The sequence below is a fragment of the Vipera ursinii genome (assembly GCF_947247035.1).
Source record: "Vipera ursinii genome assembly, chromosome: 4".
Lineage (NCBI taxonomy): Eukaryota > Metazoa > Chordata > Lepidosauria > Squamata > Viperidae > Vipera > Vipera ursinii.
The window spans coordinates 50,381,584-50,404,829 of record NC_139514.1 but is presented as its reverse complement, the minus strand read 5'-3'; the positions used below and the strand labels follow the sequence as shown (position 1 = coordinate 50,404,829).

At 36.4% G+C, this 23,246-nt stretch overlaps 1 protein-coding gene across 5 annotated transcripts in view; it reads left to right on the top strand.

Moving 5' to 3' along the window:
* The window catches only part of SCAF4 (SR-related CTD associated factor 4), a 62,165-nt gene that overhangs the window by 29,733 nt on the left and 9,186 nt on the right, over positions 1-23,246 (top strand). The window contains exons 6-19 of one of the 5 annotated variants that reach the window (XM_083361812.1): positions 616-752; positions 1,683-1,859; positions 2,616-2,713; positions 3,125-3,233; positions 3,369-3,536; positions 5,190-5,269; positions 8,131-8,321; positions 10,714-10,814; positions 11,329-11,442; positions 12,285-12,441; positions 15,261-15,424; positions 17,854-18,016; positions 18,299-18,394; positions 18,475-18,663. In XM_083361812.1, the coding sequence (XP_083217938.1) occupies positions 616-752; positions 1,683-1,859; positions 2,616-2,713; positions 3,125-3,233; positions 3,369-3,536; positions 5,190-5,269; positions 8,131-8,321; positions 10,714-10,814; positions 11,329-11,442; positions 12,285-12,441; positions 15,261-15,424; positions 17,854-18,016; positions 18,299-18,394; positions 18,475-18,663 (1,944 nt within the window). Of the gene's footprint in view, positions 1-615; positions 753-1,682; positions 1,860-2,612; positions 2,714-3,124; positions 3,234-3,368; positions 3,537-5,189; positions 5,270-8,130; positions 8,322-10,713; positions 10,815-11,328; positions 11,443-12,284; positions 12,442-15,260; positions 15,425-17,853; positions 18,017-18,298; positions 18,395-18,474; positions 18,664-23,246 lie in introns of all 5 variants that reach the window. The other 4 variants (XM_083361811.1, XM_083361814.1, XM_083361813.1 and 1 more) reach the window with 4 other exon arrangements.

Genomic DNA, 23,246 nt, shown 5'->3' with positions numbered 1-23,246 from the left:
TTCACCTAACCTAGCTTTTGCTACATTTTTTTTAAAAAAAATCTTGCCACTGCCATCTGCCATGATTACTCTTGTGTTATGATGTAAGCCTTGTACATTGTATGATCTTCAAATAGAATACAGATTGTATTAGGAGAATGCAGAACCTCTTCATGGTTGTGAGACATATATAGAGGACATATTCAATCCAATTTAAAGAATCTTGCTGTAGGAAGTCAAAGCTACTTATCGTACCGTAGAACAGGGGTCTTCAAATTTGGCCCTTTTGTGACTTGTGGACTTGTGCCTGGCTGAGGAATTCTGGGAGTTGAAGTCCACAAGTCATAAAAGGGCCAAGTTTGAAGACCCTTGCCGTAGCATAGACTTGTCAAACTCATGACATCATGTGACGTCGCACAACCTATCGGGGCTTTTTCCCCATTGCCAGCAATGGGGTGGGCGTGGTTTCCTCGTGATGTGTCCGGCCCACGGGCTGGCAGTTTGACACCCCTGCCATAGAAGATCTAGAATTTAATCACTTCAGAATAACATTGAAGTACAAAGTGGTTTATATATAGGAGCATTTCAAAACCTTAAATTGTATTTAAGATTTATATATTTAAATATATTCCATAGGTTCACCACAGCCTGCTACAATTCCATCTGAGCCACCACAGGTTGGTGCTAATTCAGTACCTGCTGTGCCACAACTGCCTAGTTCTGATGCATTTGCTGCTGTTGCTCAGTTATTTCAATCAACACAAGGACAGCAGGTAAGTAAGGGATTTTTTTTTAAAAAAGTACTTCATTAAGAAAATATTATCTAAGGCAAACTATGTTTTCAGTAATACACGTTTAAAACTATCACAGGAACTTGTGAAATACATTGATAAAAAGAAAAATTTGATTTTCCGCTGTAATACATACTATATCAGCATATGAGTAAAAAATGTTCAGTCATGCAGTTTACCTATGCTTGCTCTCTGAGGAGAATATCAAATGTCCTAACACATGTAGGAAACTGTATTTTTCATTTTCCCAACAGCAGTCCATTCCCACTGCCATTGCATTCCTCTAAAAGCAATCATGGTACGTTGCAGTATTTACATGCCAGAATGGTATTGTAGCTGCCTATTCTAATTTTTACGCCATGTTGTAGTCTGCAAGGTAGATGCATAGTCGCAAGAGCAACTATCTTTTTACTACAGTATGTAAAATCCATGGCTAGTGGTAAAAAGTAGTTGAAATGTGGTTCATTTTATTCAGTTATTTTTGACTTAACTGAATATTCATAGATCTCAGAGAGAAATTCAACCAATAAACAATCTAAGAAATAAAATAAGTGACAATATATAGTTCACATTGAAAAAGCCTTAATTCATTTTCAAATAAAAGTGTAGATAAAAAGCCAGGTTTAAATGAAATTGAAATAAAACCAAGGGTAGTACCTGTTGGATCTCCTGAGGACTATATTCCATAATTTGGGGTAGCCAAAGAGCCCCTGTCTGGTTTCTACATAAGAGACAGTTCCCAGTAATGAGAAGCAAAGGAGAACTGTTTTAGGAGATTGTAATTCTCAGGCAGGAGAGAATATTGTACTAGTTTTGTTCACCTTGGGAGTGCTCCAAATTTTAGTGCCTAAACAATGTCTCTAGTGTCCCTATCCTTAAATTATATTAACAGTTTCAATTTTAATCTGATAGCTCCAACAGATTCTCCAGACTTTTCAGCAGCCTCCTAAACCTCAGTCTCCAGTAATAGATAATAATGTAATGGCTCAGGTTCAAGCTATCACAGCTCAGCTGCAGACCACGACAACACAGCCATCAGAACAAAAGCATGATTTCCAAATACCAGAACAAAAAACATCTTTTGATAAGGTAGTATTTTTCTTCTACTTGAAAAGGAATTACCCAAATATTTTGTTTCAGGAGAAATCCATGTCAAACTGTAGTTTAGTGCTGTGAGAACAAGCCTGAAGGCATCTCCTTGCATTCCCTCCTTTCATATGCATGCAAAAATTCCATCTTCCATTTCTGCCTTTTGGTAAACCATAATGTTGGGATATCTAGGGAGTCTTACAGCTTTTGAGAGTGTCTGGCTATATGTAAAATTGTTGCTCTTTTTGAAACAATAATACAGTCCTGTGGTTCTTTTTTTTAAAGTGAGTCTTATTGCATTAATTGCATTAATTTCAGGTGTGCATATAGCAGTCATGATGCAGATAAGCAATTGATACTGACTCTTTAATATTTGAGATGATACAAGCCATGATTTAGCTCTGATTGGTACTTTATCTGACCTTTGGCCTAGATAACATTGCTGTTCTTAAAATTGTTGAAATGTCTGGAAAAAGTAGAGGAGAGAAAGCTAGTTCTGGCAGGTTTAATGGCTAGGTTAGATTTTAAACAATTAGTAATACTTAATTGGATTTCCAGTTTCAACTAAACTATTTCAGCTTTGCTCTTCTAATATTAATGGACCATTTTCTAAGATTGAGGAGGCAAGGGGAAAAGACTGCTTCCTTAATTTGGAAAATACTTACAAAAACTTACATCATTGGTAACATGTTTTGTTTATTTTTCTATTATTATAAAAGAAAATGGAAATTGGCTCAATGTAATATGTTTCAGAAGCTGTTGGATCGCTTTGACTATGATGATGAACCAGAAGCAGTAGAAGATACAAAAAAAGAAGAGGCCACAACTTCTCCTTCACTCTCTCAACCAACATTGTATGTTTTCTTTTGTTTTGTTTTGTTTTGACAACCATAATAAGATTTTAACATCAAGGGGATAATATAGAAATCTAAAGTTTATAGGTGATTGCATCACTATTTGGAATTTATTATTAGTGCTTTATACTATATTGTTTTGGTATGTAATTATCAGTTTGTTGAAAAATTGTTCAGTCCCAGTTGAATATTTACACTCTATATATTCTTTTAACTGAAATCTTAATTTTGACCAAAAGAAAATGGCAGATGCAAAAAAGAAAAATGGAAATTATAGTTAAAATGGAGCTGGGAGTATGGAGTCAATTGAAAACTGTTCACAAGGGAAGGGAACATTGATGTTGTTTTGAGCCAGCTATACAAAATATTGCATTATTGAAATCCTGTTGAATTTTTTTTTTAATACCTTAGTGGATTTCCAGGCGAAGGCTTACAGCCACCAGTTTATCCTCAGCTTCCAAATATAGATCAGTTTCAGCAGAGAATGCTGGGAATGCAACCGGATGCAATGCTTCACCAGGTAATGGAAAAATGTCCACTAGACTAATCCTTATTTTTTCAAAATGGAGAGCGTTTGCTTTCTGTGAAAAGCTGTTCAGATAATGCTTACCTGTGCATTCTTCTATTGCTTACCTGTGCGTTCTCCTTGTGCAAGGTCCCCCTCCCTCCAAATGGACAGATGCCTAGCTATGGACTTCTGCCTACACCTCAGTTTACTCCTATAGCTCAACAAGTGATACAGTCTTCACCTCAGGTGCAGCAGTCTTTCCAGTCTTCTTTTCCAGCACAAAGTGAATCACATTTACAGAAAGCACATCAACAGGTAAAGAGCTATTCATACCCAATATTTTAGGCTTAATGCTCTATCTTGTTTCAAGAAAATGCTACTGTACTGCTTGCCAAATTCCCTTGTAGCAGGCATGTCAAACCCTTGCGACGTATCGGAACTTTTCCCCCATTGCCGGCAATGGGGTGGGTGCCGTTTCGACGTGATGCATCCGGCCCGCATGCCGGCAGTTTGACATGCCTGCCTTATAGCAAATTTCAGTCAGTAATTTTAAATACATGCGTTGATTTTTCATATGAGATTTTTGGTACAAGTTACATATTTTAGATTTTAAAGCTGAGGAATTAAACAGCATTCAGTGTAGTGATTTGGAATTACAGAAGAATGTAAAAAAGAGGATGACCTTCCCTCTGACAATCAAACTGCTTGCACATTCTGAAGATCTAGAATGGGAAGACCAATCCTTTAAATTGGTGTGTGTTTCGATCGTAAATCGATAAATCTTCAATGAAATCTGGTTTACTAGTAAGCTTAAGATGGAAGAGAAATAGTAAGCAATTTTGTTCTGGTTATAAAGTACTAAGATAAAAAATCAGAATAAATAAGCGTATCTTACACATTTGTACAACATTGGTTGATAGAAGTGAGAGCAGAAATCTATTTATGCCAATGTTATTTTCAGTGCATTGAATATAAAATTCCATCTTGCACAATTGGCCAGGCAACATGTTTATAAGAACTAGTTTCAGAAATGAAGCAGACTGTATATTTTTTCTTTTTCTTTCTTTAGCTTGTTATTGTTTATTGATGTCTTTTGTGTATTTTTTCTTCTTTTTTTCCTTCTGTTTATTTTTTGTATATTTTTTGTAAAACTTGTAAAGTAAAATAAAATAAATTGAAAAACGTGTTACAAAGATCAGGTAAATTAGAAATTATAATTATTTCAGGTGTAATTATACAAATGTATTCAAATTATACTGTATAAGGGCCATCAATGTCAAGCTTTTATTTTATTCAGCTATTAAGAGCAGAGGTCCCCAACATATGGGCTGTAACCCACTACCAGGTTGTGGTCTCTTGACCACTGGGCCGTGTAAGTGGCTGGCCAGTGTGTGTGCATGTGCTCAACTTCCCTTGCACTGGCGTTAGCCTTGGCGCTATCCTTGGCGTCACTCTTGTGCCGGTGCTAGCCTCGGCGCGACCGTCGCGCCGGTGCTAGCAACTCCATTTATGGAGTGTGCATGCTCATGGCCCTGTTCATGCGTACATGCACGCATCTACATTTGGGTGTGTGTGCCTGTGCGCGTAAAGGTATCAGCCCCTCCCTTTCCCACCAGGCCGCCAACCCAGAAAGGTTGATTACTCCTGTATTAGAGTATGAGAAAATATTTGATGATAACTTTCTAGTAATTATTTAAGTTCATAATCCTATCCAAGGAGCTGAATGGAATTTACTCCCCATGTATTCTATTACTAAAATATTTTTTAATATAAATCATACATAGTTTTTTTGACTCTTAACATAATTACATTTTAGGTTTGGTGTGTCTGTGTGTGTGTTTGTATATTTAACATAATTAGAGGAACAGACATGAAGACTTCTGTAATTGAAACAGTAGCTCTAGTTTTAAAGTTGATACTGATCAGAAAAGAGCACCACTGATCATGAATGCTTGCTGATTGTTTAAGGAACTGGAAGTGGATCAGCATCCAACTCAGGAAGGAAAAAGACACGAGAACAGAAAGTCAAGATCTAGATCAGCATCAAGGTAGGAGTGCTTTATAATTAACAATATTTTAAATATGTGAATGGACATAGTTGATATACTGCAAAGGGCTAGGCTTTTAGTATTTATAACCCAGGTTTAAATGGAAGGGAGGGAGAGTAATTTTTAAACAATTTGTGAAAAGTATGTGGAAAGTATGTAGAATGCATAGGACAGCATTAAGCATATAAATCCACAAAATGTATGAGCCTAACAATAAAAAGGAATAGAGGTTGTTACAAGAAATAACCTCTAAAAATTTCATTTTATTGCTTGAAAGTCATCTTAAAAAAAAGACTAATTCATAAACCAAAAATCTGTTATTGTCAATTAGATATAGATTTCTCTTTCTGAATTTTATCCTTTCCCCAAACAATTTCTGTTATTTTGACAGTTAATTAAAAAGGTATAGCTAAGAAGAACCTAGGTATCCTTAACATACAATAATTGATCTAGAGCAGACATGTCAAACTCGTGACATTGCACAACGTATCGGGACAGTTTTGCCATTGTCTGCAATGGGATGGGAATGGCTTTCAGATGACACATCTGGCCCATGGGCCGGGAGTTTGACACCCCTGATCTAGAGTCGTACTACTGACCATGATTAAGGCAAAGCCATACCATAAGAGTTAGTATTCCATCTTTTGAGATATATCTCCAACAGCAAGATTGTAATGAGCATTTTCTGAGCTGTCAACTCACAGGAAATAAAACTTTGTAGCATAAATTTCATTTTAAAGTAATAGAAAATTACTTTAAGCTTCCATAAGTGTATTAGGACAGGACATTCCAATTACTCACTTTAAAAGTTACATATATAAGTAGAATCAATTTCATAAAGTTTCTTCAACTAAAAAGAGTTACTGGCTTAGGATCCACAGCTAATTTATCCAAAACTCTAGCCACTTAGAGCAGGGGTGTCAAACTCAATTTCATTGAGGGCCGCATCAGCATTGCGGTTGCCCTCAGGGGGCCGGGTGGGTGTGGCCAGGGTGGGTGTGGCCTACTGCATGGGTGTGACTAGAGTGCAAATGGCCTACTGGGTGGGCATGGCCAGCTCTACATCGTTCGCATCAAGGGTGCCTATGGGGGCCTGGGCAGGAGTGGGACAGATCTGAGGGTCTCTGGCAGAAGAAGGGTCTCTGGGCCAGGGCCAAGGCAGTGGGGGCCATTCCCTCACTGTTTCCAGGATGGCTTCGCGGGCCACATGAAACCACTTCGCAGGCCGGATCCGGCCCTCGGGCCTTGTGTTTGACATGTCTGACTTAGAGCCTCAAAAAGCAGCAATGATCACTGGATCAGATATAATAAATAATAAGAGTTTAAGATGTATATCTTAACATCTACATAAAGCTGCTGGAAGAGATCATCAATGGTTTGGGTACAATATCATTAGTTCATCTCTGCCCAAGGCAGGTTGGGCAGTGTGAAATTTGAAGGATCTGAGTGAAATAAAATAAGCTGAGACTGAATTCAAGAAAGATGGAGAATGGCTGTTGATCCAAAAGCCATTTGAGTCCATGACAATCTCACCATTAATTTTTGATGTGTTAATGATCTCGTAGAAAGAATTGATATTTTGCCTATAGATGTTTTTGGTCCCTATGTTTTTAAACTTAAGATTTATCTACATTTAGCAGGAGATCCTAATTCTTAATTACAAAGGACATTGCCATTGATGTTATTAATGTAGAAAACCCTGAGCAACAAAAAGGCATGCTATATTCATCCATAGTATACACAGAATGCAACCAAAAGTGAGGGAAAAAATGATAGAGGTATCTTTGTTTAATTACCACAACTGTGACAAATCTCAGTTGTTGAATGATACAGTGGCATGTGACAGCTTCGTTCACTGATCCTAGTATTTCTGGTTGCAGGCATTAATTGATCTCATAAGTTGTTAAGCAAATGCAGGGAGGTAAAATGCTCCCATGCCTGTGGGCATCATGCAGTTCTGTAGGCACAGAGAGAGACGGGGAAGAGTTTAGCTTTGTGCTTGCTTGGATTTCAGCTTCTGAAACACTTCGTCAAAAAGCTCTTTTAGCCAGCCCCCAGAGATGTCAGGGAGTTGTCTTGGCAGGCGGCAGCAGTTTGCAATTTCCTTGCAAAGCGGTAAGCGGTCAGAGAAGATTGCAGATGGTGACCACATGAATGTGGGGTGCTTGACAGCCAGTTGTAATTGTGAACAGGTTGACAAGTACTCAGATTGCGATCATATGACTGTGGTTATATTCCATCCTTTGCTTTAACAATCGTTAAACGAGGACTACCAATAGTAATATGAAAAAAATAAAATTGCTAAATCCCCTATCAGCTGTGGTCAAGCATTATAGATTTTCTCTGCTACTCTGTACACAAATTAATAAACTAATCATGATTATTAATATTCTTTCCGTTATATGAGCAATACAGAAGAAAAAGGGAAAAATATAATAAAAGGTTTATTCTTTAATAAATGCCTATTAAAGAAGAGAGTAAAAAACTTAAGTGAGGAAGGGATCAAAAAAACAAAGATAGCTGTTAAAAGAGTTTCCAATTTATATGCTTCATTATTTGATAATTTCAGCTCTCTTGAACTCTGATGGAAAATTACCAGCATTCTTGAACAATAATTTTGAGTTATTTGTCCAATATTTTTCTGCATTGATGAATTTCCTTAACAGAACCAGGGAAAAATAAGGTTTTTTAAAATTTCCCTATTCATCTATACACATAGAATGGGCCATTTTTGAAATGTCATTTCTCTTTGGCATATTTAAAGCAAACTCACAGTGAATGACTGAGGTATATTAGTTGTACAAACAGAAAAAATTAGGAGCCAGTGAACCCTCTAGATTATGCATTTCTTTTTATACTAGATCACCTAAGAGAAGAAGATCACGATCTGGTTCTCGAACTCGAAGATCACGCCATCGTCGTTCTCGTTCTCGATCCCGGGACAAGCGACGTCATTCTCCTAGGTCACGGTCCCAGGAAAGACGTGAGAGGGAGAGAGAGAGAGAACGCAGAGTGAAAGGCCTTCCTCCAATCAAACCAGAAACTGTTAGTGGTGAGTATTTTTAAAAATAATTTTATTAAGCATTTTGATTACAAAACAAACTAAACTCTGAAAGGGAGAGAAGGAAAGAGAGAGAGAGGGAGGGAGGGAGAGAGAAAGAGAGAATAAATAAGTACAAAGAAAGATCTAAGAACAGAAAAAAAGATACTTGAAGAAGTGACTTTCAATCTTCAACACATTATAAACAAATTTAGTAACTTTTCACCCTCTATAAGGTTACAAACAAATATATCTTCTTCCCATAACTTGTCTATAAAGGATTATTAGAGCTTTATAGACATGTATCTTTCCTTTGGTCAAACAAATCAATTTTATATTCCTCCTTTTTTTTCTAACCATCTTTTAATTTCTTCAAATGTTGGAGGATTTAATCTCTCCCCCAACTTTTCTGCCTCCCATACCAAAGGCTTCTTCAAGGCTTTAGCATCCTCTTTTGTAAATCACATAAATAGTTAACTATCGAGGTCATTCTCATGGTTTATGATTTTTATGTCAATTTTCAAAGCTTTGTGTAATTTTTGTATATTCAGTAGAAAGCGCTAATCCTGGCCATTCTTTTGGCTTGTCACTTGTGTTTTCACTTTACTGCCTTCTCTGTCTTGTGATTTACACCTTTTTAAAAAAAATATCCAGTATTTCTGATTCTACTGTTTTCTACATCAGGCAATTTTTTTTCCCATCTCTCATTCAGTAGTTAATATGTTTTGGATATGGCATATCTTTAGAAGCAGACACCTTTACTAACATTGCACCTGCTAATTTCTGACCCTGTCCTTCAAAAATTTCCTGAAGTATTTCAAGTGTAAGAATGTTTGGTGGGATTTTATAAATCCCAGTACTAACTAAAAACAAAAAGCAAGTTTTCACCTTTTCCACTTTTTCCTTTTTTACCTGGAATCCAATTTCTGAAATCATAGTCTCCACTCTTACGTTATCACTTAGGATAGACAGAATAATTTTGTCCCCATGAATGGCTATATAATTATTCCCAGACCCTTACAGTACAAGTCTCAATATTTCATATTTATCTGAACCATTAATTTGCTTATAACTTGCTTGAATCAAAACCTTATTTAGCTTTTTGCCCCTTATGTCTAACTCATTACATTTTTGAATGCATTGTTAATTTTTCTTTTGTTTAGAATGAAGGTAAATTCAACAGGTTGCTTTTCAGACTTGTTGTTCTGAAGACATTCGATAGCCTTAAGGTAGCAAATAAGTAATTTCTGAAATTGAAAGTGAGGTTAGTGAACCTAATGTCCTTTAACAGGTTCTGCCAGAGCTGCAAGCATAATGGATGTTCCTTTAGCCCCTGATGCTCAAACCCATGGGAGACTGTTCTCATGAGGAACAGCTGTCCAGAGCTCATGTGGATAGAGATAGTCTTCAATTTACAAGCCCATCTCTTCTCTCCCCCCCCCCATCTCTGACTTTTTGGCTGCCCTTCAACCAACCCCAGAATTATGCAGTTTGCCCAGCTGTCTTCTGTCCCAATTCTGTGTGCTAACATTTTACCTTTTGCACCCAGCCACCATGCTCAAAGGAGAAGTGCCTTGCTGTATTTGCTGCCTCCTTTTTTGGGCCCATTTCAGACCTAGGTCCTTCTGCAAACGTTTCCTACACACAGCTAAAACTGTGCTATTTTTGGAACGCTTCAGATATTATGGAAGAGGCACAGGTTTTACTGAACAAGACGGAGACTGATCTGAAAGTGAATTTAAAAATAAGGGCCTACAAGGATATGGAAAAAAAGTGCTACACTAGGCATACAAAGAAACCAGCTGATGTCTTAATAAATAAAATGGATATACTAAAGAGTGACCTGAATAATTTTCCTGTATTGGATTTACAAAAGCTATATATGTTAAAGCTTTGAAGAATTTTGTAAAAAGAGTCAATAAAAAATGAAATCAAAAGACATATGAAGGAACTAAAGATGAAGATTGTTAAAAGTAAAAGGAAGGAATATAAAATTGCTTTGTTTGATCAAGGTTAAATTAGATAGGTTGTTATCTCTGGTAACCTTAATGGACTTTTGCTGATCAGGCAATGAGGCTTTAAGAATTTCTTTATAGATAAGGTGGACATGGGAAGAATAGATCATTTGTTGTATTTTAAGAGAAAAAGTTAAGCAGGATCTACTAAAATTGTTTATACTTATTGTAATGAACAGCGAAGTCATTTCATTTTTTTCCCTTTGGTATTATTTTTTCTTTCTGATTCTGTTTCTACTTTTACTATTTTACTTTATATTTTCATCTATTTAATCATAACTTTTAATAAAATTGCTGTAAAAGTTTTGTGATTGAGATTTAGTAAAGATTTGTATGTATTTGAAGTGGTCATTTTAATATTTAAGTCAATTCAAATATATTTCTCTTAGTTTGCAGTACAACTCTTTGGGTAGGACAACTGGACAAACGAACAACACAGCAGGATGTTGGAGGTCTCTTAGAAGAGTTTGGTCTAATTGAATCTATAAATGTGAGTGACAGTCTAAAAAAAATAACCAATAAAAAGCAAGTTAACATTTCATTTGAAACTTTAGATTTTTCTGCGACATGATTATTACTAGTACATTAATAAAAGCAAAAATAGGAAAAATAACTTTCAGTTTTATAGCTTCTAGAATTTAATTTCCTTGACTTTTGCCTTTAGTTTAATTTAGTCATTTATTATTTGGTGCCTTTGAATCAATCTAGATTCCTGGCAACTACCTGGATAAATTTCTACAATTTTCTTGGCTTGCCATTGCCTTTTTCCTAGGACTTATAGAAAGTGACTGGCCCAAGCTCACCAAGTTGGCTTCATGCCTAAGCAAGGACTAGAACTCAGGGTTATTTGATTTTTAGCCTGATGCCTTAATCACTACAGCAAACCAAACTGGCTCCATTATTAATAATAATACTAGGTACACTTAAAAATCACAATATATTTTAAATAATATATATTATTATTATTTTTGTAAATTAATTTAATGTTTCTTTGCTGAAAATAGATGATACCCCCAAGAGGATGTGCTTATATTGTAATGGTACAGAGACAAGATGCAAACCGTGCTCTGCAGAAACTGAGTCGTGGTAACTTTAAAGTGAATCAGAAATCTATAAAGGTATTATGTTGATATTTTTCCTATCGCAAAAAAGAATATTTTGTTTTATTTGTTTATTTATTTTGCTATAAGAACAGCAATAATTCAGTTCTTATAAGTTTATAACATAGAAACCGGATAGCACCAATAAGTACTAAAATAAATTCACTTAATGGGGCTCACTTGTGTTTCTTCATATTTATATTGCTGTAGGATTGAAAAGTAGGAAAAACATACTCTAGTTATCTGTAGTTTAATGTCAGTTGTAGGGCTGATTCAACTGTTTATAGTTTTAGCTTTTCAGATTTATTGTGTGTAACAGAGGTCCTCAACTTTTTGGGTACCAGGGACCGGTTCCGTGGAGAGAGGTTTTTCCGCGGATTTGAGGGGGCATGGTTTTGTGTGCTGCCTGCATCTCGCGGATGGGGATTTGCTTGTGCGGCCCGGTTGCTGGCATGCCACGGCCCAATATTGGTCCACAGACGGGGTTGGGGACCCCTGGTGTATAACACACTTCAAACAATTTAATGAGCACTTGATAATTTTAAATCAATATGTGGCCGTTATTCCTATTTCACTTCCCTCTTTAGTTTGAGAATAAGAGCCCAACTTTGTATGTTTTTTACATATTACTATAAATCACTAAAAAAATTTTTTTTAAAGGAAAATAACCCATGGTTGAGTCAGCTGAACCACTATAAATCAGTAGGGGATATGAAATAAATATATGTGGCTTCTACATAGCTTTAATTGTGATTGAGCCAGATCTTTATCTACCTGATATTATGATTATATTGAAATGAATGAATATAATTTATTATCTTAAACTTGTTGTCTGACAAGTTATGTTCTTTTTCTTTCAGATTGCTTGGGCTTTAAATAAAGGAATTAAGCCAGACTATAAGCAGTATTGGGATGTAGAATTGGGTGTTACATACGTACCATGGGGTAAAGTTAAACCTGAAGATTTGGAAAGTTTTTGTGAAGGAGGAATGCTGGACAATGATACGCTTAGTCCTGGTAAGAAAATAAATTTATGTTTAAATAGAAGTTTTAAATTAAAATCTTTGTATACATAAAATATTTTTAATCAATTAAAAACACAGTTTCAGCTTTTCAGGGATTGAATTACATATTACATCCCAAAAGTAGCTTTTAAAGAAAAAATGAAATTTTGAAATAAAACCGCTTAGCATGCATATGAGGCTGGAAAGTAGTTACGTGATTCTAAATATCTGAAATCCTTCAAGAGAAGAAAATACAGTTAGCTATTGTACCCAGGTCTTAAGCTTACACTATAAGGCTTTGGATATATTAGAATAGGTTCAGAAAAGGCACAATAAGGATAATTGGGGATTAGAAGTTAAGTCTTTTGAAAAGACATGGATACACTGGAAATGTGCAATCTTGAGAAAACTGATGGAGGATAAGGTAGTCCTTTTCAAGTACTTCAGAGAAGAAGTGAGAACTTATTCATGTTATGATGCCAGTAATTGAGTGATAGTTTCAAATTACAAGAAGGAAACGTCTGACTGAATGTTAAGAAAAAAATATTTCTATTACAGCAGTGTGGAAGTAGAATGAATTACTAAGGGGAGAGAGTTTCTTTTCATTAAGTATATTCAGATAGAAAGTTAACCCTGTGCCAGGGATGCTGGAGTCTTATATTAAGCAGAGAATTAGACTTGACAGTTTAAATGAGCCTTTCAACTGTTCGATTCTATTGGGATTGGGATACATAACAATACTGCTTCTCTTGATTATACCGGTAGTTGTCTAAGCTGATGAAAATAAATACAGACCCTGTCAAAACATCCCAGTATTATAATAGGATAGGGGCTCGGTCATAATGAGTTTTGAAAACTCATTTTCAATTAAAATGCTATGAAGCTGAAATATCATTTGTAAAATCTTAATATATTTATTTATATTGAAATATCAAATTTCCAAACTTCCCATCTCACTCACAGAATGATTCTGGACACAATTATAAAGTTTAAACATTAATTAATATGAAAGTTATACAGTCAAATGATTACAACGTTCTGTAAAAAATGCAAAAGGCTTAGTTTAAGATGTGGCCCCTTGATGCTTTTTTTAAAAAAACCAAAGAGTTGTTTTGCTCCCAAGAGCGCTTGTTACTTACCTTAAAAGCAACATTAGTTGTCCATTAGGCCAACTAAAGGGGTTGAAAGCAGGAATATTTTAAAAGAATTTCTTTTAAGATCTCAAATAGCTGGAACAGGTTCTCAGGAAGTCAGGACAGAAAGTGTAAAACTATGTTCTTAAATTGTGCCTGCTAATATAGCTAGCAGCCAACAAAGTTGCAAGTGAAAGGTAGTTCCAATATTATACCCAATTGGCTATATTTTGCTTCAACTGAAATCATGTACAATCTTTGATGTATCCAAGGCATGGATTTGGCCCCTTTAGAAATAGTTGTACCAGGGATACAGCAGACATAGTTTTGTAAACAAATTCACTATAATTGAATATTTTAAGATATACTTGATGATCAAGAAGAATCCCAAATTACACAGCAATCCCAAATTAAATAGGTACATTTCAGGGTATTTATCTTACTTTTCAAGTGCTATATTATGAATTATGCAAGTTTGGCATACCCTAGACATGATAAAATAATTCTCATTAAATTTTATACATGTTTTAGGACTGTGTCTATTCTGAATGCTGAATAGTGACTTCTGGACGAAGTACAAATTCAGACAATAATAAGCAGGATCTAAATAGAATAAATAAAGCTAAACTTTACAATATATCTAGAAAAATAAATAACATTCATTTAAGAGAGCCATATGATTATAAACTAAATTGAAAATACCAAGGATATTTTATATGTGGGTCTTTGTGTGCTGAATTCTTCAATACTTACATATAATTTTATTTCATAGTGATGATGTAGAAATGTAATTTTTGTGCCAAATTGACATGCTAATTTGATTTTGATAAACTGCTGACATATATACATACTGTTGCGTTAGCGGGAAACAAATAGGAAAGAAAATCAAAGTGCCTGAATAAAAGAGTACAATACACCTTATTGAAGTGCTCTGATGAAATCCTTATGGCTGTCTAGAGCTTGGATTCAATTTGGAAGACATTTGGATGATCCAGGAATTTGAATACATGCTTGTAACTCATTGAAGTAGCTATATCTCCTTCCAGGAATGTATAGCTTTATAATTACAGTTGCTTAAATGAGTTCTGACTAGTGCTGTGTTCACTTTAAATAATATCTGCAAAAATTCAGAGCTCTAGTTCATATATTTAAAAAAAATGAAGCTACCTTGACAGCGTATACTCACATATTTAAGAAAGTGTTTTGAGTTTCTGCTTATTTCATCCTTCATCTGTTGCACAGAAAAAAAACTTGGATATTGTGAAATCGTCTTAAATAGATTTGGGGATATAGATACTTCTTTTTCCACTAATGAAAGTGAAATCTGTATTCGTTTCTTCTGTTTATACTTATGGATATTATTTATCTAATTTTATAAAGAATCCTTTTCATGAAAAAATGTGTGGGAAGTTTTCTATGCTGGATTAGTATAAAAATATTTCTTGCCTAGACCATAATTCTGAGTACATAGTGATTAGAAAGCAGTATAAGGGGACTGAATTGAAGATGCAGTATTTAGAAACGTGCCTTAATCCATTTGTATAAGGAAAAATTATGTATGAATTCTGTATACAATGTATTTAGGCAACCTTGTGTGCACAAGGAATTAAACATACTTAAAGCAATCTAAAGATAAGTTTAAATGAATGAATAAATTGAGATCAGATATTTTTACATTCTTTTTAATATTCTTTTATAGAATGGAAAGGAATTCCAAAAAAATCAGAAAACCAGTTAGCCCAGAATGGAGGGGCTGGAAGTGGTGATACTGCACATAGTGAACAAACATCACCTGTAGCTAAAGCTTTGCCAGTCCAAATGCCTGTACCTATACCTTCACCAATAACAGTACCACCCCCACAGGCAAGTTCATCACTTCCCTTTGTTTTTATTTCTCTTCGTGCTTCAGTTGGATACCTGTGTAACTTCATTTATATATATATATATATATATATATATATATATATATATATATATATATATATATATATATATATATATATATATATATATATATATATATATATATATATATATATAAAAATAAATAAAATTATGTTTGAAATTCTCCTAAGTGCTAAGATTTTCAGCTTAAAGGACAGGCAAAAAACCTGTAATAATCAGATCACGATAACTTCATTCTGTACAAAACCAGCGTGAGAGTTAAATTAATAGAAAACAAAAGAGATGTTTGAGGCCCACTCACAGATTTGTTAAATTGGACTTATTTGTGAATGAGAACCTGAAAAGTGATATTAAATGTGTCCTTCAATTGAAATTACTTTTATTACACAGCATTTTTAAAAAGGCATACATAAACTGAGGATTTTTTGCCGTTAAATTGTGGAGAAGATAATAAGTAATCTTCCTGTTGAATGGAAAGAATATACAGTATTAATTTACAAAGTATAATTTCTGAGGATATTTCATGAAGAAATTGTGGTCAAACTAAGAGTAGATTTCATCAGGATTAAAGGCTTAGAAGTGAGCTAGATTTTGCAAAATGATTACCTGCAGAGCAGGGATGTCAAACTCAATTTCATTGAGAGCCACATCAGCATTATGGTTGCCCTCAAAGGACCAGCTGGCCGTGGCTGGATAGGTGCAGCTGGCCTAGCTCCGCTGACGCCAGCCAGCTGGGTTGTCACAAAACAAGTCTTATGGGCTAATTTGACGTGTTTACTCGGTGCCCCACAAGCTCCTCGCCTCCCCAAACTGCCGGCAGCCAAGTGTGCATGTGTGCACACACACAAACACCACGCATTCCAAATTTGGGGACTTTTATCCACAGAGCAGAGAGGTCCTTCTCCCCAAGCCCAGTCATAATTGGCAGCTTGCCAGCTCAGATGTGGATAAAAGTCTCCAAGTTTGGAATGGTGTGTGTGCATGCGCACAGCACACCGAAGTTGGGTGTGAGCCCAGGGTGTCCAATAAGCCACGCTCTACCCCGCCCCACCTGCACCGCACTCGAGTACCTCAGGCCCCGCAGTCAGGTCCCCCCTGCCCTGCCACCTGCTTCCCTCGTCTCGGCGGTGGTGGCACTGGCAGCAGCGGGAGCCCTGACCAGCAGGAACCCTGCTGCCCCTCCGCTCTCCTCCAGGAGGGGAAGCTGCTGTTGCAGACCGCAGGGCGAAACAGCCCCCTCAGAGTGGCACCCACGAGCCTCAACCCCCTGCTGCCCTCCCGCACCCACTATGAGCAAACTGGCCAAGGAGAGTGAGCACAGCAGCAGCAGCCTTGAGGAGGAGGTAAGCTCAGCCAGGTGCCGCTCCAAGGTGGCTGCTTTGCCCTGGCAGACTGCAGTAGCAGTTTCTCCTCTGGGCTCGCGAGCTTCCCAGGCCGGAGGAGAGCGGAGGAGTAGCAGGGCTCTTGCTGGACAGGGCTGCTGGTGCCAGTGCTGTCACTGCGGGGGTGAGGTGAGACAGGTAGCGGGGTGGGGGTGGCCTGGCTGCAGGCCCCCAAAGTGCGGTGCAGGTAGTGCGGGGCCGAGCGTGGCTTATTGGATGCCCTGGGCTCACATCCAGTTGGCTGTCACCGGCCAATGAGCAGCTGAGGGGCCAGTGAACTGCAGCTGCTGCTGGGCACCACCAGGCCCTGCACGCTCGCTGCTTCCTATGTGCCTGGGGTGGGCTGGGGCGGTGTGGGCTGGCCTCTTGCTGTCTCTAGGGTGGCCTTGCGGGCCTGATCTGAACACATCACAGGCCAGATCTGGCCCGCAAGCCTTGAGTTTAATAGGGAAAAGTTTGATACAGAAGAAAAGTGCAAAATGAATTTCTGACAGCCGTTCAAAGGAGTCTTGTAGAATTTCACTGAGATATAGGATTATAACCTAAACATTCTTAGTAGCTTTTTGTGCTGGACTTTGTAGGTACACTAATTGCACTGCTCCATCTGAAAAACACATTTTTGAAAAACAACATTTCAAACAGCACTTACAAATGTGACAATCTATGAGCTACAATTTTATTTCATTTCATTTTATAAACTGAAATGTACACTGTTAATTAAAGAAATAATAGATGTTATGCCAAAGGAAGAAGCATTGATAAATAAGGAACCTCTGAATATTTGCTTCTGTCACTACTGTTTCTATAGCTGTGTCTTAGTTTTAAAAATAACATTTCTCGGTGGTTTAAATTTCTAACTATTAAGCATTTCTTAGTTAATAGCAGAACTATTAACTTCTAATAAAAATGAACTTTAGCAATTTTCTGTTTCTAGCATCATTTTAAATTCACCTGTAAGAATAAGAAACTGTGCAGTAAAATGGAAATAATTTTATCCAATTGCAGGTGCCACCACATCAACCAGGGCCTCCAATGGTTGGTACTCTTCAGCCTCCTACATTTACTCCTCCATTAGGAATTCCACCTCCTGGATTTGGTCCTGGAGTTCCCCCTCCACCACCACCACCATTTATGCGACCAGGCTTCAATCCAATGCATTTACCACCAGGTATATTAATTGTTCCCAGAAAGTTCATAGGCATGTGAATTATGTGCTAGGTCAGGGGTAGGCAACCTCGGCTCTTTTATGACTCATGGACTTCAACTCCCAGAATTCCTGAGTCAGCATAGCTGACTCAGGAATTCTGGGAGTTGAAGTCCATGAGTCATAAAAGAGCCGAGGTAGCCTACCCCTGTGCTAGGTATTCTTGAAAGTATGGCTTTTTCTTTATAGATCAATTTAATGGATGGTTGTTCTAAAAGCGATTCTTCATTATTTCTTTCTTCACAGGTTTTCTTCCTCCTGGACCACCACCTCCCATTAATCCTTCGGTTTCAGTTCCTCCAGTTTCTGTCCCTCCTTCTGGAGGAGTAAATATCCCAAATTGTAAGTGAGACTTATTTGGTGTTGAAGATAATTCAAATAGAAGTTTATGCTCTTTAAAATGATATTAATGTCATTTTTAGCTACTGTGGCCAGTATAAATGAAGACACTACAAAAGACTCTTCTGTAGGAAACCCTATTCCTACAGTAGTTTCTGGAGCTAGAGGAAATGGTGAAAATGCAGAAGGCTCCAAAGGATATCCAACTGCTCCACCACCTGTAACTTCTGCTAGTATATCAGCTCCTGTATCCCAACCAGTCCCACTTCTTGGTAAGTTCAGCTTTCAGGTGTTGGCAGTGCCACGTTTCTTTTTTAGTATTCATTCCAGACGGATAACTCCTGCTAAGCAAAATATAATCTGGGCTGCATAGTTTGTCGCTGGAATGTTAAGCATTTAATTTTTGAATTCTGATTATGAAGAATGAAGAACAACATTCACCCTGAAAAGCTTGAATTGATAAATTCATTTTGATAGAAAATGGTAAAGTACAGGTAGTCCTCGGCTTACAACCACAATTGAACTCAAATTTTCTGTTGTTAAATGAGACATTTGTTAAGTGAGTTTTGCCTCGTGACCTTTTTTCCCCTCAGTTAAGTAAATCATTGCAGTTGATAACCTGATTGTTAAGTGAATCTGGCTTCCCCATTGATTTTGCTTGTCAGAAGGTAGCAAAAGGGGATATGACCTAGGACACAGCAGTGGTCATAAATACGAACCCGTTGCCAAGCATCTGAATTCTGATCACATGAACATGGGGATGCTACAAAGATCATAACTATGAAAAAAACTGTCATAAGTCACTTTTTCCAGTACCATTGTAACTTTGAATGGTCATTAAATGAGCTATTGTAAGTCGAGGACTACTTGTATACATTTTAGTAAAATAAACACTTCAAATATTTTGATTTCAACTAAAAAAGCAGATTTGGAATTTGTTAATTTATCAGAGTTTTCCCCTCTGATAATTGAACTTCATCAGTACATTTTCAAATAGAAAAAGATGACAGTAGAGGAAAACTCTTCCTCTTTGAATTTCTCAAATACACACACTTCCAGACCTCGAATGCTGTCTTTTTAGTCTCTTAACATGAAAATTTTTAATCTACCGGTATTTGTGATACATTAAATATAATTATAGACAGACAGACCTCCTGTCTCTTTGCCTCTCTTTTGGGAGCTTAGTTGACATTTTAGAAAATATAGCTCGTGTTTTTCCCCCCTCAATTTAAATCTCATTGTGAGGAGATGTGGAATTTAGCTTTGTGATTCACTGGCTGCATTTATTATTTAGCGGTGACGACTCTCAGACAACAGATATCTTATATTTTTACTCTTTTACTTTTGTGTGCTGTGAGGCCTTATTTATCACACAATACCTATCAGTTGTGTCAAGATTTGTTTTCAGACCACCGAATTATTACTTCCACAGTTGTTTTAGGAAACCTATACTGGAATTATTTCGGATTCATTATTTTTAACAATTGGCATCCACAATACATAGTTATTAAAATTCAGATTGTCCATTAATGCAAAACAAAATATGTTCTGAATAAGTTCTGAATACGTTTCTAGCAGGTCTACACAACAAAAACTTCAGGGTTGCTTCCAGCTCCCGTGCTGCTACCACTTCATTGGGCACAGAACAGTTGATCAGCACATCTGATATTCCTTTGACATATAATCTTTGCTTCCAGTGGATTGCATCCAGTGTTTTCATTCCATTGTTATAGAACATTCAAATGGCTAATACCAGAACTTTTACATCCAATCAATTGTTCATGTTCATTTATTCGTTCACCATGTCATACCTGTACTTTACAAAGCCATGGTCCAATATAGTTGCTAGTCCTTTTTTTTCCTGCTACCTGTGATGTATCAGTTTTGACACCAAGATTGTGCAAGAAAAGATTGTGCAACAAAAAAAATTATCTTTAAAGTCAAGTAAATTAAAGTAAGGAACTAAAATGGCAATAATTTGTAGTATAATAAAAAGATTCACTCTACCTATATGTGTGTATGCAAAATTAGTATACATAAATTAATGTTACAAAATCATGAATTATGGAGAATGCTTTCTGATCCTGGCTTATCCCTTTTGATCTGGGCTTGTTATTCTTATTTGTTCATCAGTGTTAGCTTAGAGTACCCCAAATGAGAAGATGTAGCTAAGGGAGGAATCCATGGTAAAAGAATTTGACATTTATAAATTACGAATTACACCAGTGTGGAGACAGTTTTAAGTATTTGTGCATTTGATTACATTTGTTAACATTTATGAGCACAAGACTAATATAGGTAGTCCTCAACTTACAAGTATAGCTGGGGCCAAAATTTCTATTTTTAAGTAAGGTGGTTGATAAGTGAGTTGCATTTGATTTTTTTTACTCTGGTTGTTAACTAAATCATTGCAGTTAAGTGAACCAAAAGGTCATTGAGTTAATCTGGCTTCCCCCATTGACTTTGCAGATCAGAAGCCAGTTGGTAATGTTGTAGGTGGCTATCACATGACCCCGGGATGCCGCAGCTATTGTAAATACATCCCAGTTGCCAAGCACCCAAATTTTGATCACATGACTGTGGGGATGCTGCTACGGTTGTAAGCGTTAAGGACTTTTTTCCAGTGCCGTTGCAACTTTGAATGGTAGCTAAAGAAATGGTTGCAAGTCGAGGACTACCTATAATCCACATATATTGTTTGGGCTTATAAAAACTTCAAAAGAAAACCTGTTGTCAGATTAATCTTTGGTACTGCCCTATTTTGTTACTTGCATAGTTGTAGGGGAATGGGGATATTTAATGCACAGTTGAAGATAAAGTTTAATTTCATATCAAGAGGCTTGTGTTAGAAAGTATAAATACTTTTGCAGATGTAAGGCTTAAACTTATTTTTTTTCTTGGCAGCTGCAGCTTGAGGATAAACTAATCAACTGCATTTAAAATTGTTAAAACTGTCAGTTTAGGATTAGGAATGGTGCCAGGGTTTTCTTGACCCACCTAGGCCCTAAGTTATTAAATACCAATTTAGTGAAATAGTGGATTCAGGCTGTCTGAAATATATGAATCCAAGGAACTAGGTGATGAGGTGCTAATATAAGGGCTTGCTGCCAATTATCACTAAGGAACCGTGTAAGTTGTGCAATGGATTTAAAGAGGAGGGAGAATGGAAGCTGGTTTCAGCATCCCCAAAGATTTCTTTTCAAATCAGCACATGTGTTTTTGCTACCTTAATTTAGCAAAGGTATTTGCAGCCCTTCAGTGGCTGCACCAACACTTACAACCTTTTGGGCGGGGGAGGGGAGATGGGGGCAGAGAAAGGAAACCTATAAATCTTCCTTGACTCAGTATAAATTTGACTGTAGTTTAAAATTGCCTCCATAAAGAGCAATTTATTAATGTTGATTGGATAGTATTTTCCTCACCCAGTTTTCATAGCATATTTTCAGAAGTGCAAGTCTTGACTTCCTTCAGTTTGAAGATATATGAAGTTTATTTTTTCAGAAAGCAATTTGTTATTTTGTAAATTAGAGTCTTCAAATTTTTATTATTCCACTTAACCTAAATAAATGAAATTGCTATAAGCACTGAATCGTTTAATTCAGATTACCTAATCTTTGGATCAAGTTAAATTTGATATAGTGAAACTAATTTCCTACTAAAACTGGTCTATATACTGCAGCCATGTTTCTAAATTTAATAATTTACTTTGATGTTCTGCTTCTAAGAAGCAGATAATAATTTCCTGGATCAGCAAAGTATTGTTGCAGATGGACATAATGTACACTTTACCTAAACTATAATGCCTATTGAATTAAGGTGTATTTCAAAATCCACCCACACATACTTATACATTTCTTTTTCCTAATGATAGCTGCATAACATTCATATTGTTTTAATCTCTAAAAACAGCACTGTGTACTCTAGTAGAGATTACTTCCAGGTTTCTTGAATAATTCAGGGTCTAACAAAAGAAAAAAATGTAGAAATGATATGGAGTCCCATTGTCAGTCAAAACAAGGTGAACTTGCTGAACAGAGTTCTTTTTGTAAAAAAACAACAACAACTAAGGGTAAGTTGTGATGGTTCTCCCCCAAAATAACTCATAATCAGATGCTATGGGAAAGTCTATGAAACCGTATTTAAACGGCATTTTATGTGTATTGTTTAGTCTGAAATTGGTATTGAATAGTATGGGAGGAAAAAAAATCTGTGTAGCAAACCTCATGAAAGAACTTGTCACAAATAATTTGAAAGGAAGAGGGCACACTTGAAGGTAATATTTGATTTTGTTTTGAAACATCAGTGCAAACACAAGCCAGTAGGTTCAAGTGTTGGAGTAGGCTGGGGAGAGCCAAATTCAAGTTCACCCTCAACCATATAAACTCACTGGAAGACTTTGGTCCAGTCACACTTCTCAGCCCAAAATACCTCATGTGGTTTGGGAAAAATTAAAGTAGGGAGCACTGTGTATGCTACCTTGCTCTCCTGAAGGAAGGTGAGATATAACTGTAACATGCAAATCAATAAATATGTAATATAAATATGTTACCTAGAAGGTATACTACTTATTGGATGTGTTAGAAAAAGAAACTTGAAAGAACTATTGTAGCTTTAACAGTATAATTTCAAAAAAGTTGTGTGGATTCCCATATACTGTTTCCAATGGAGATGCTCATATGACAGACAGAACATTGCATCACTTGTAGCCTCTAATGTTATGAAAGTAATAATGCAGTACTGTATATCTTTGTTTAAAAGAAATGAACTTATTCCAATGTAAGTGGATCTAAGCTGTAGTCCAATGTCCTGATACATTTTTTAAAATGAAATAAAGTTGTATGGATGCATCTTTTCT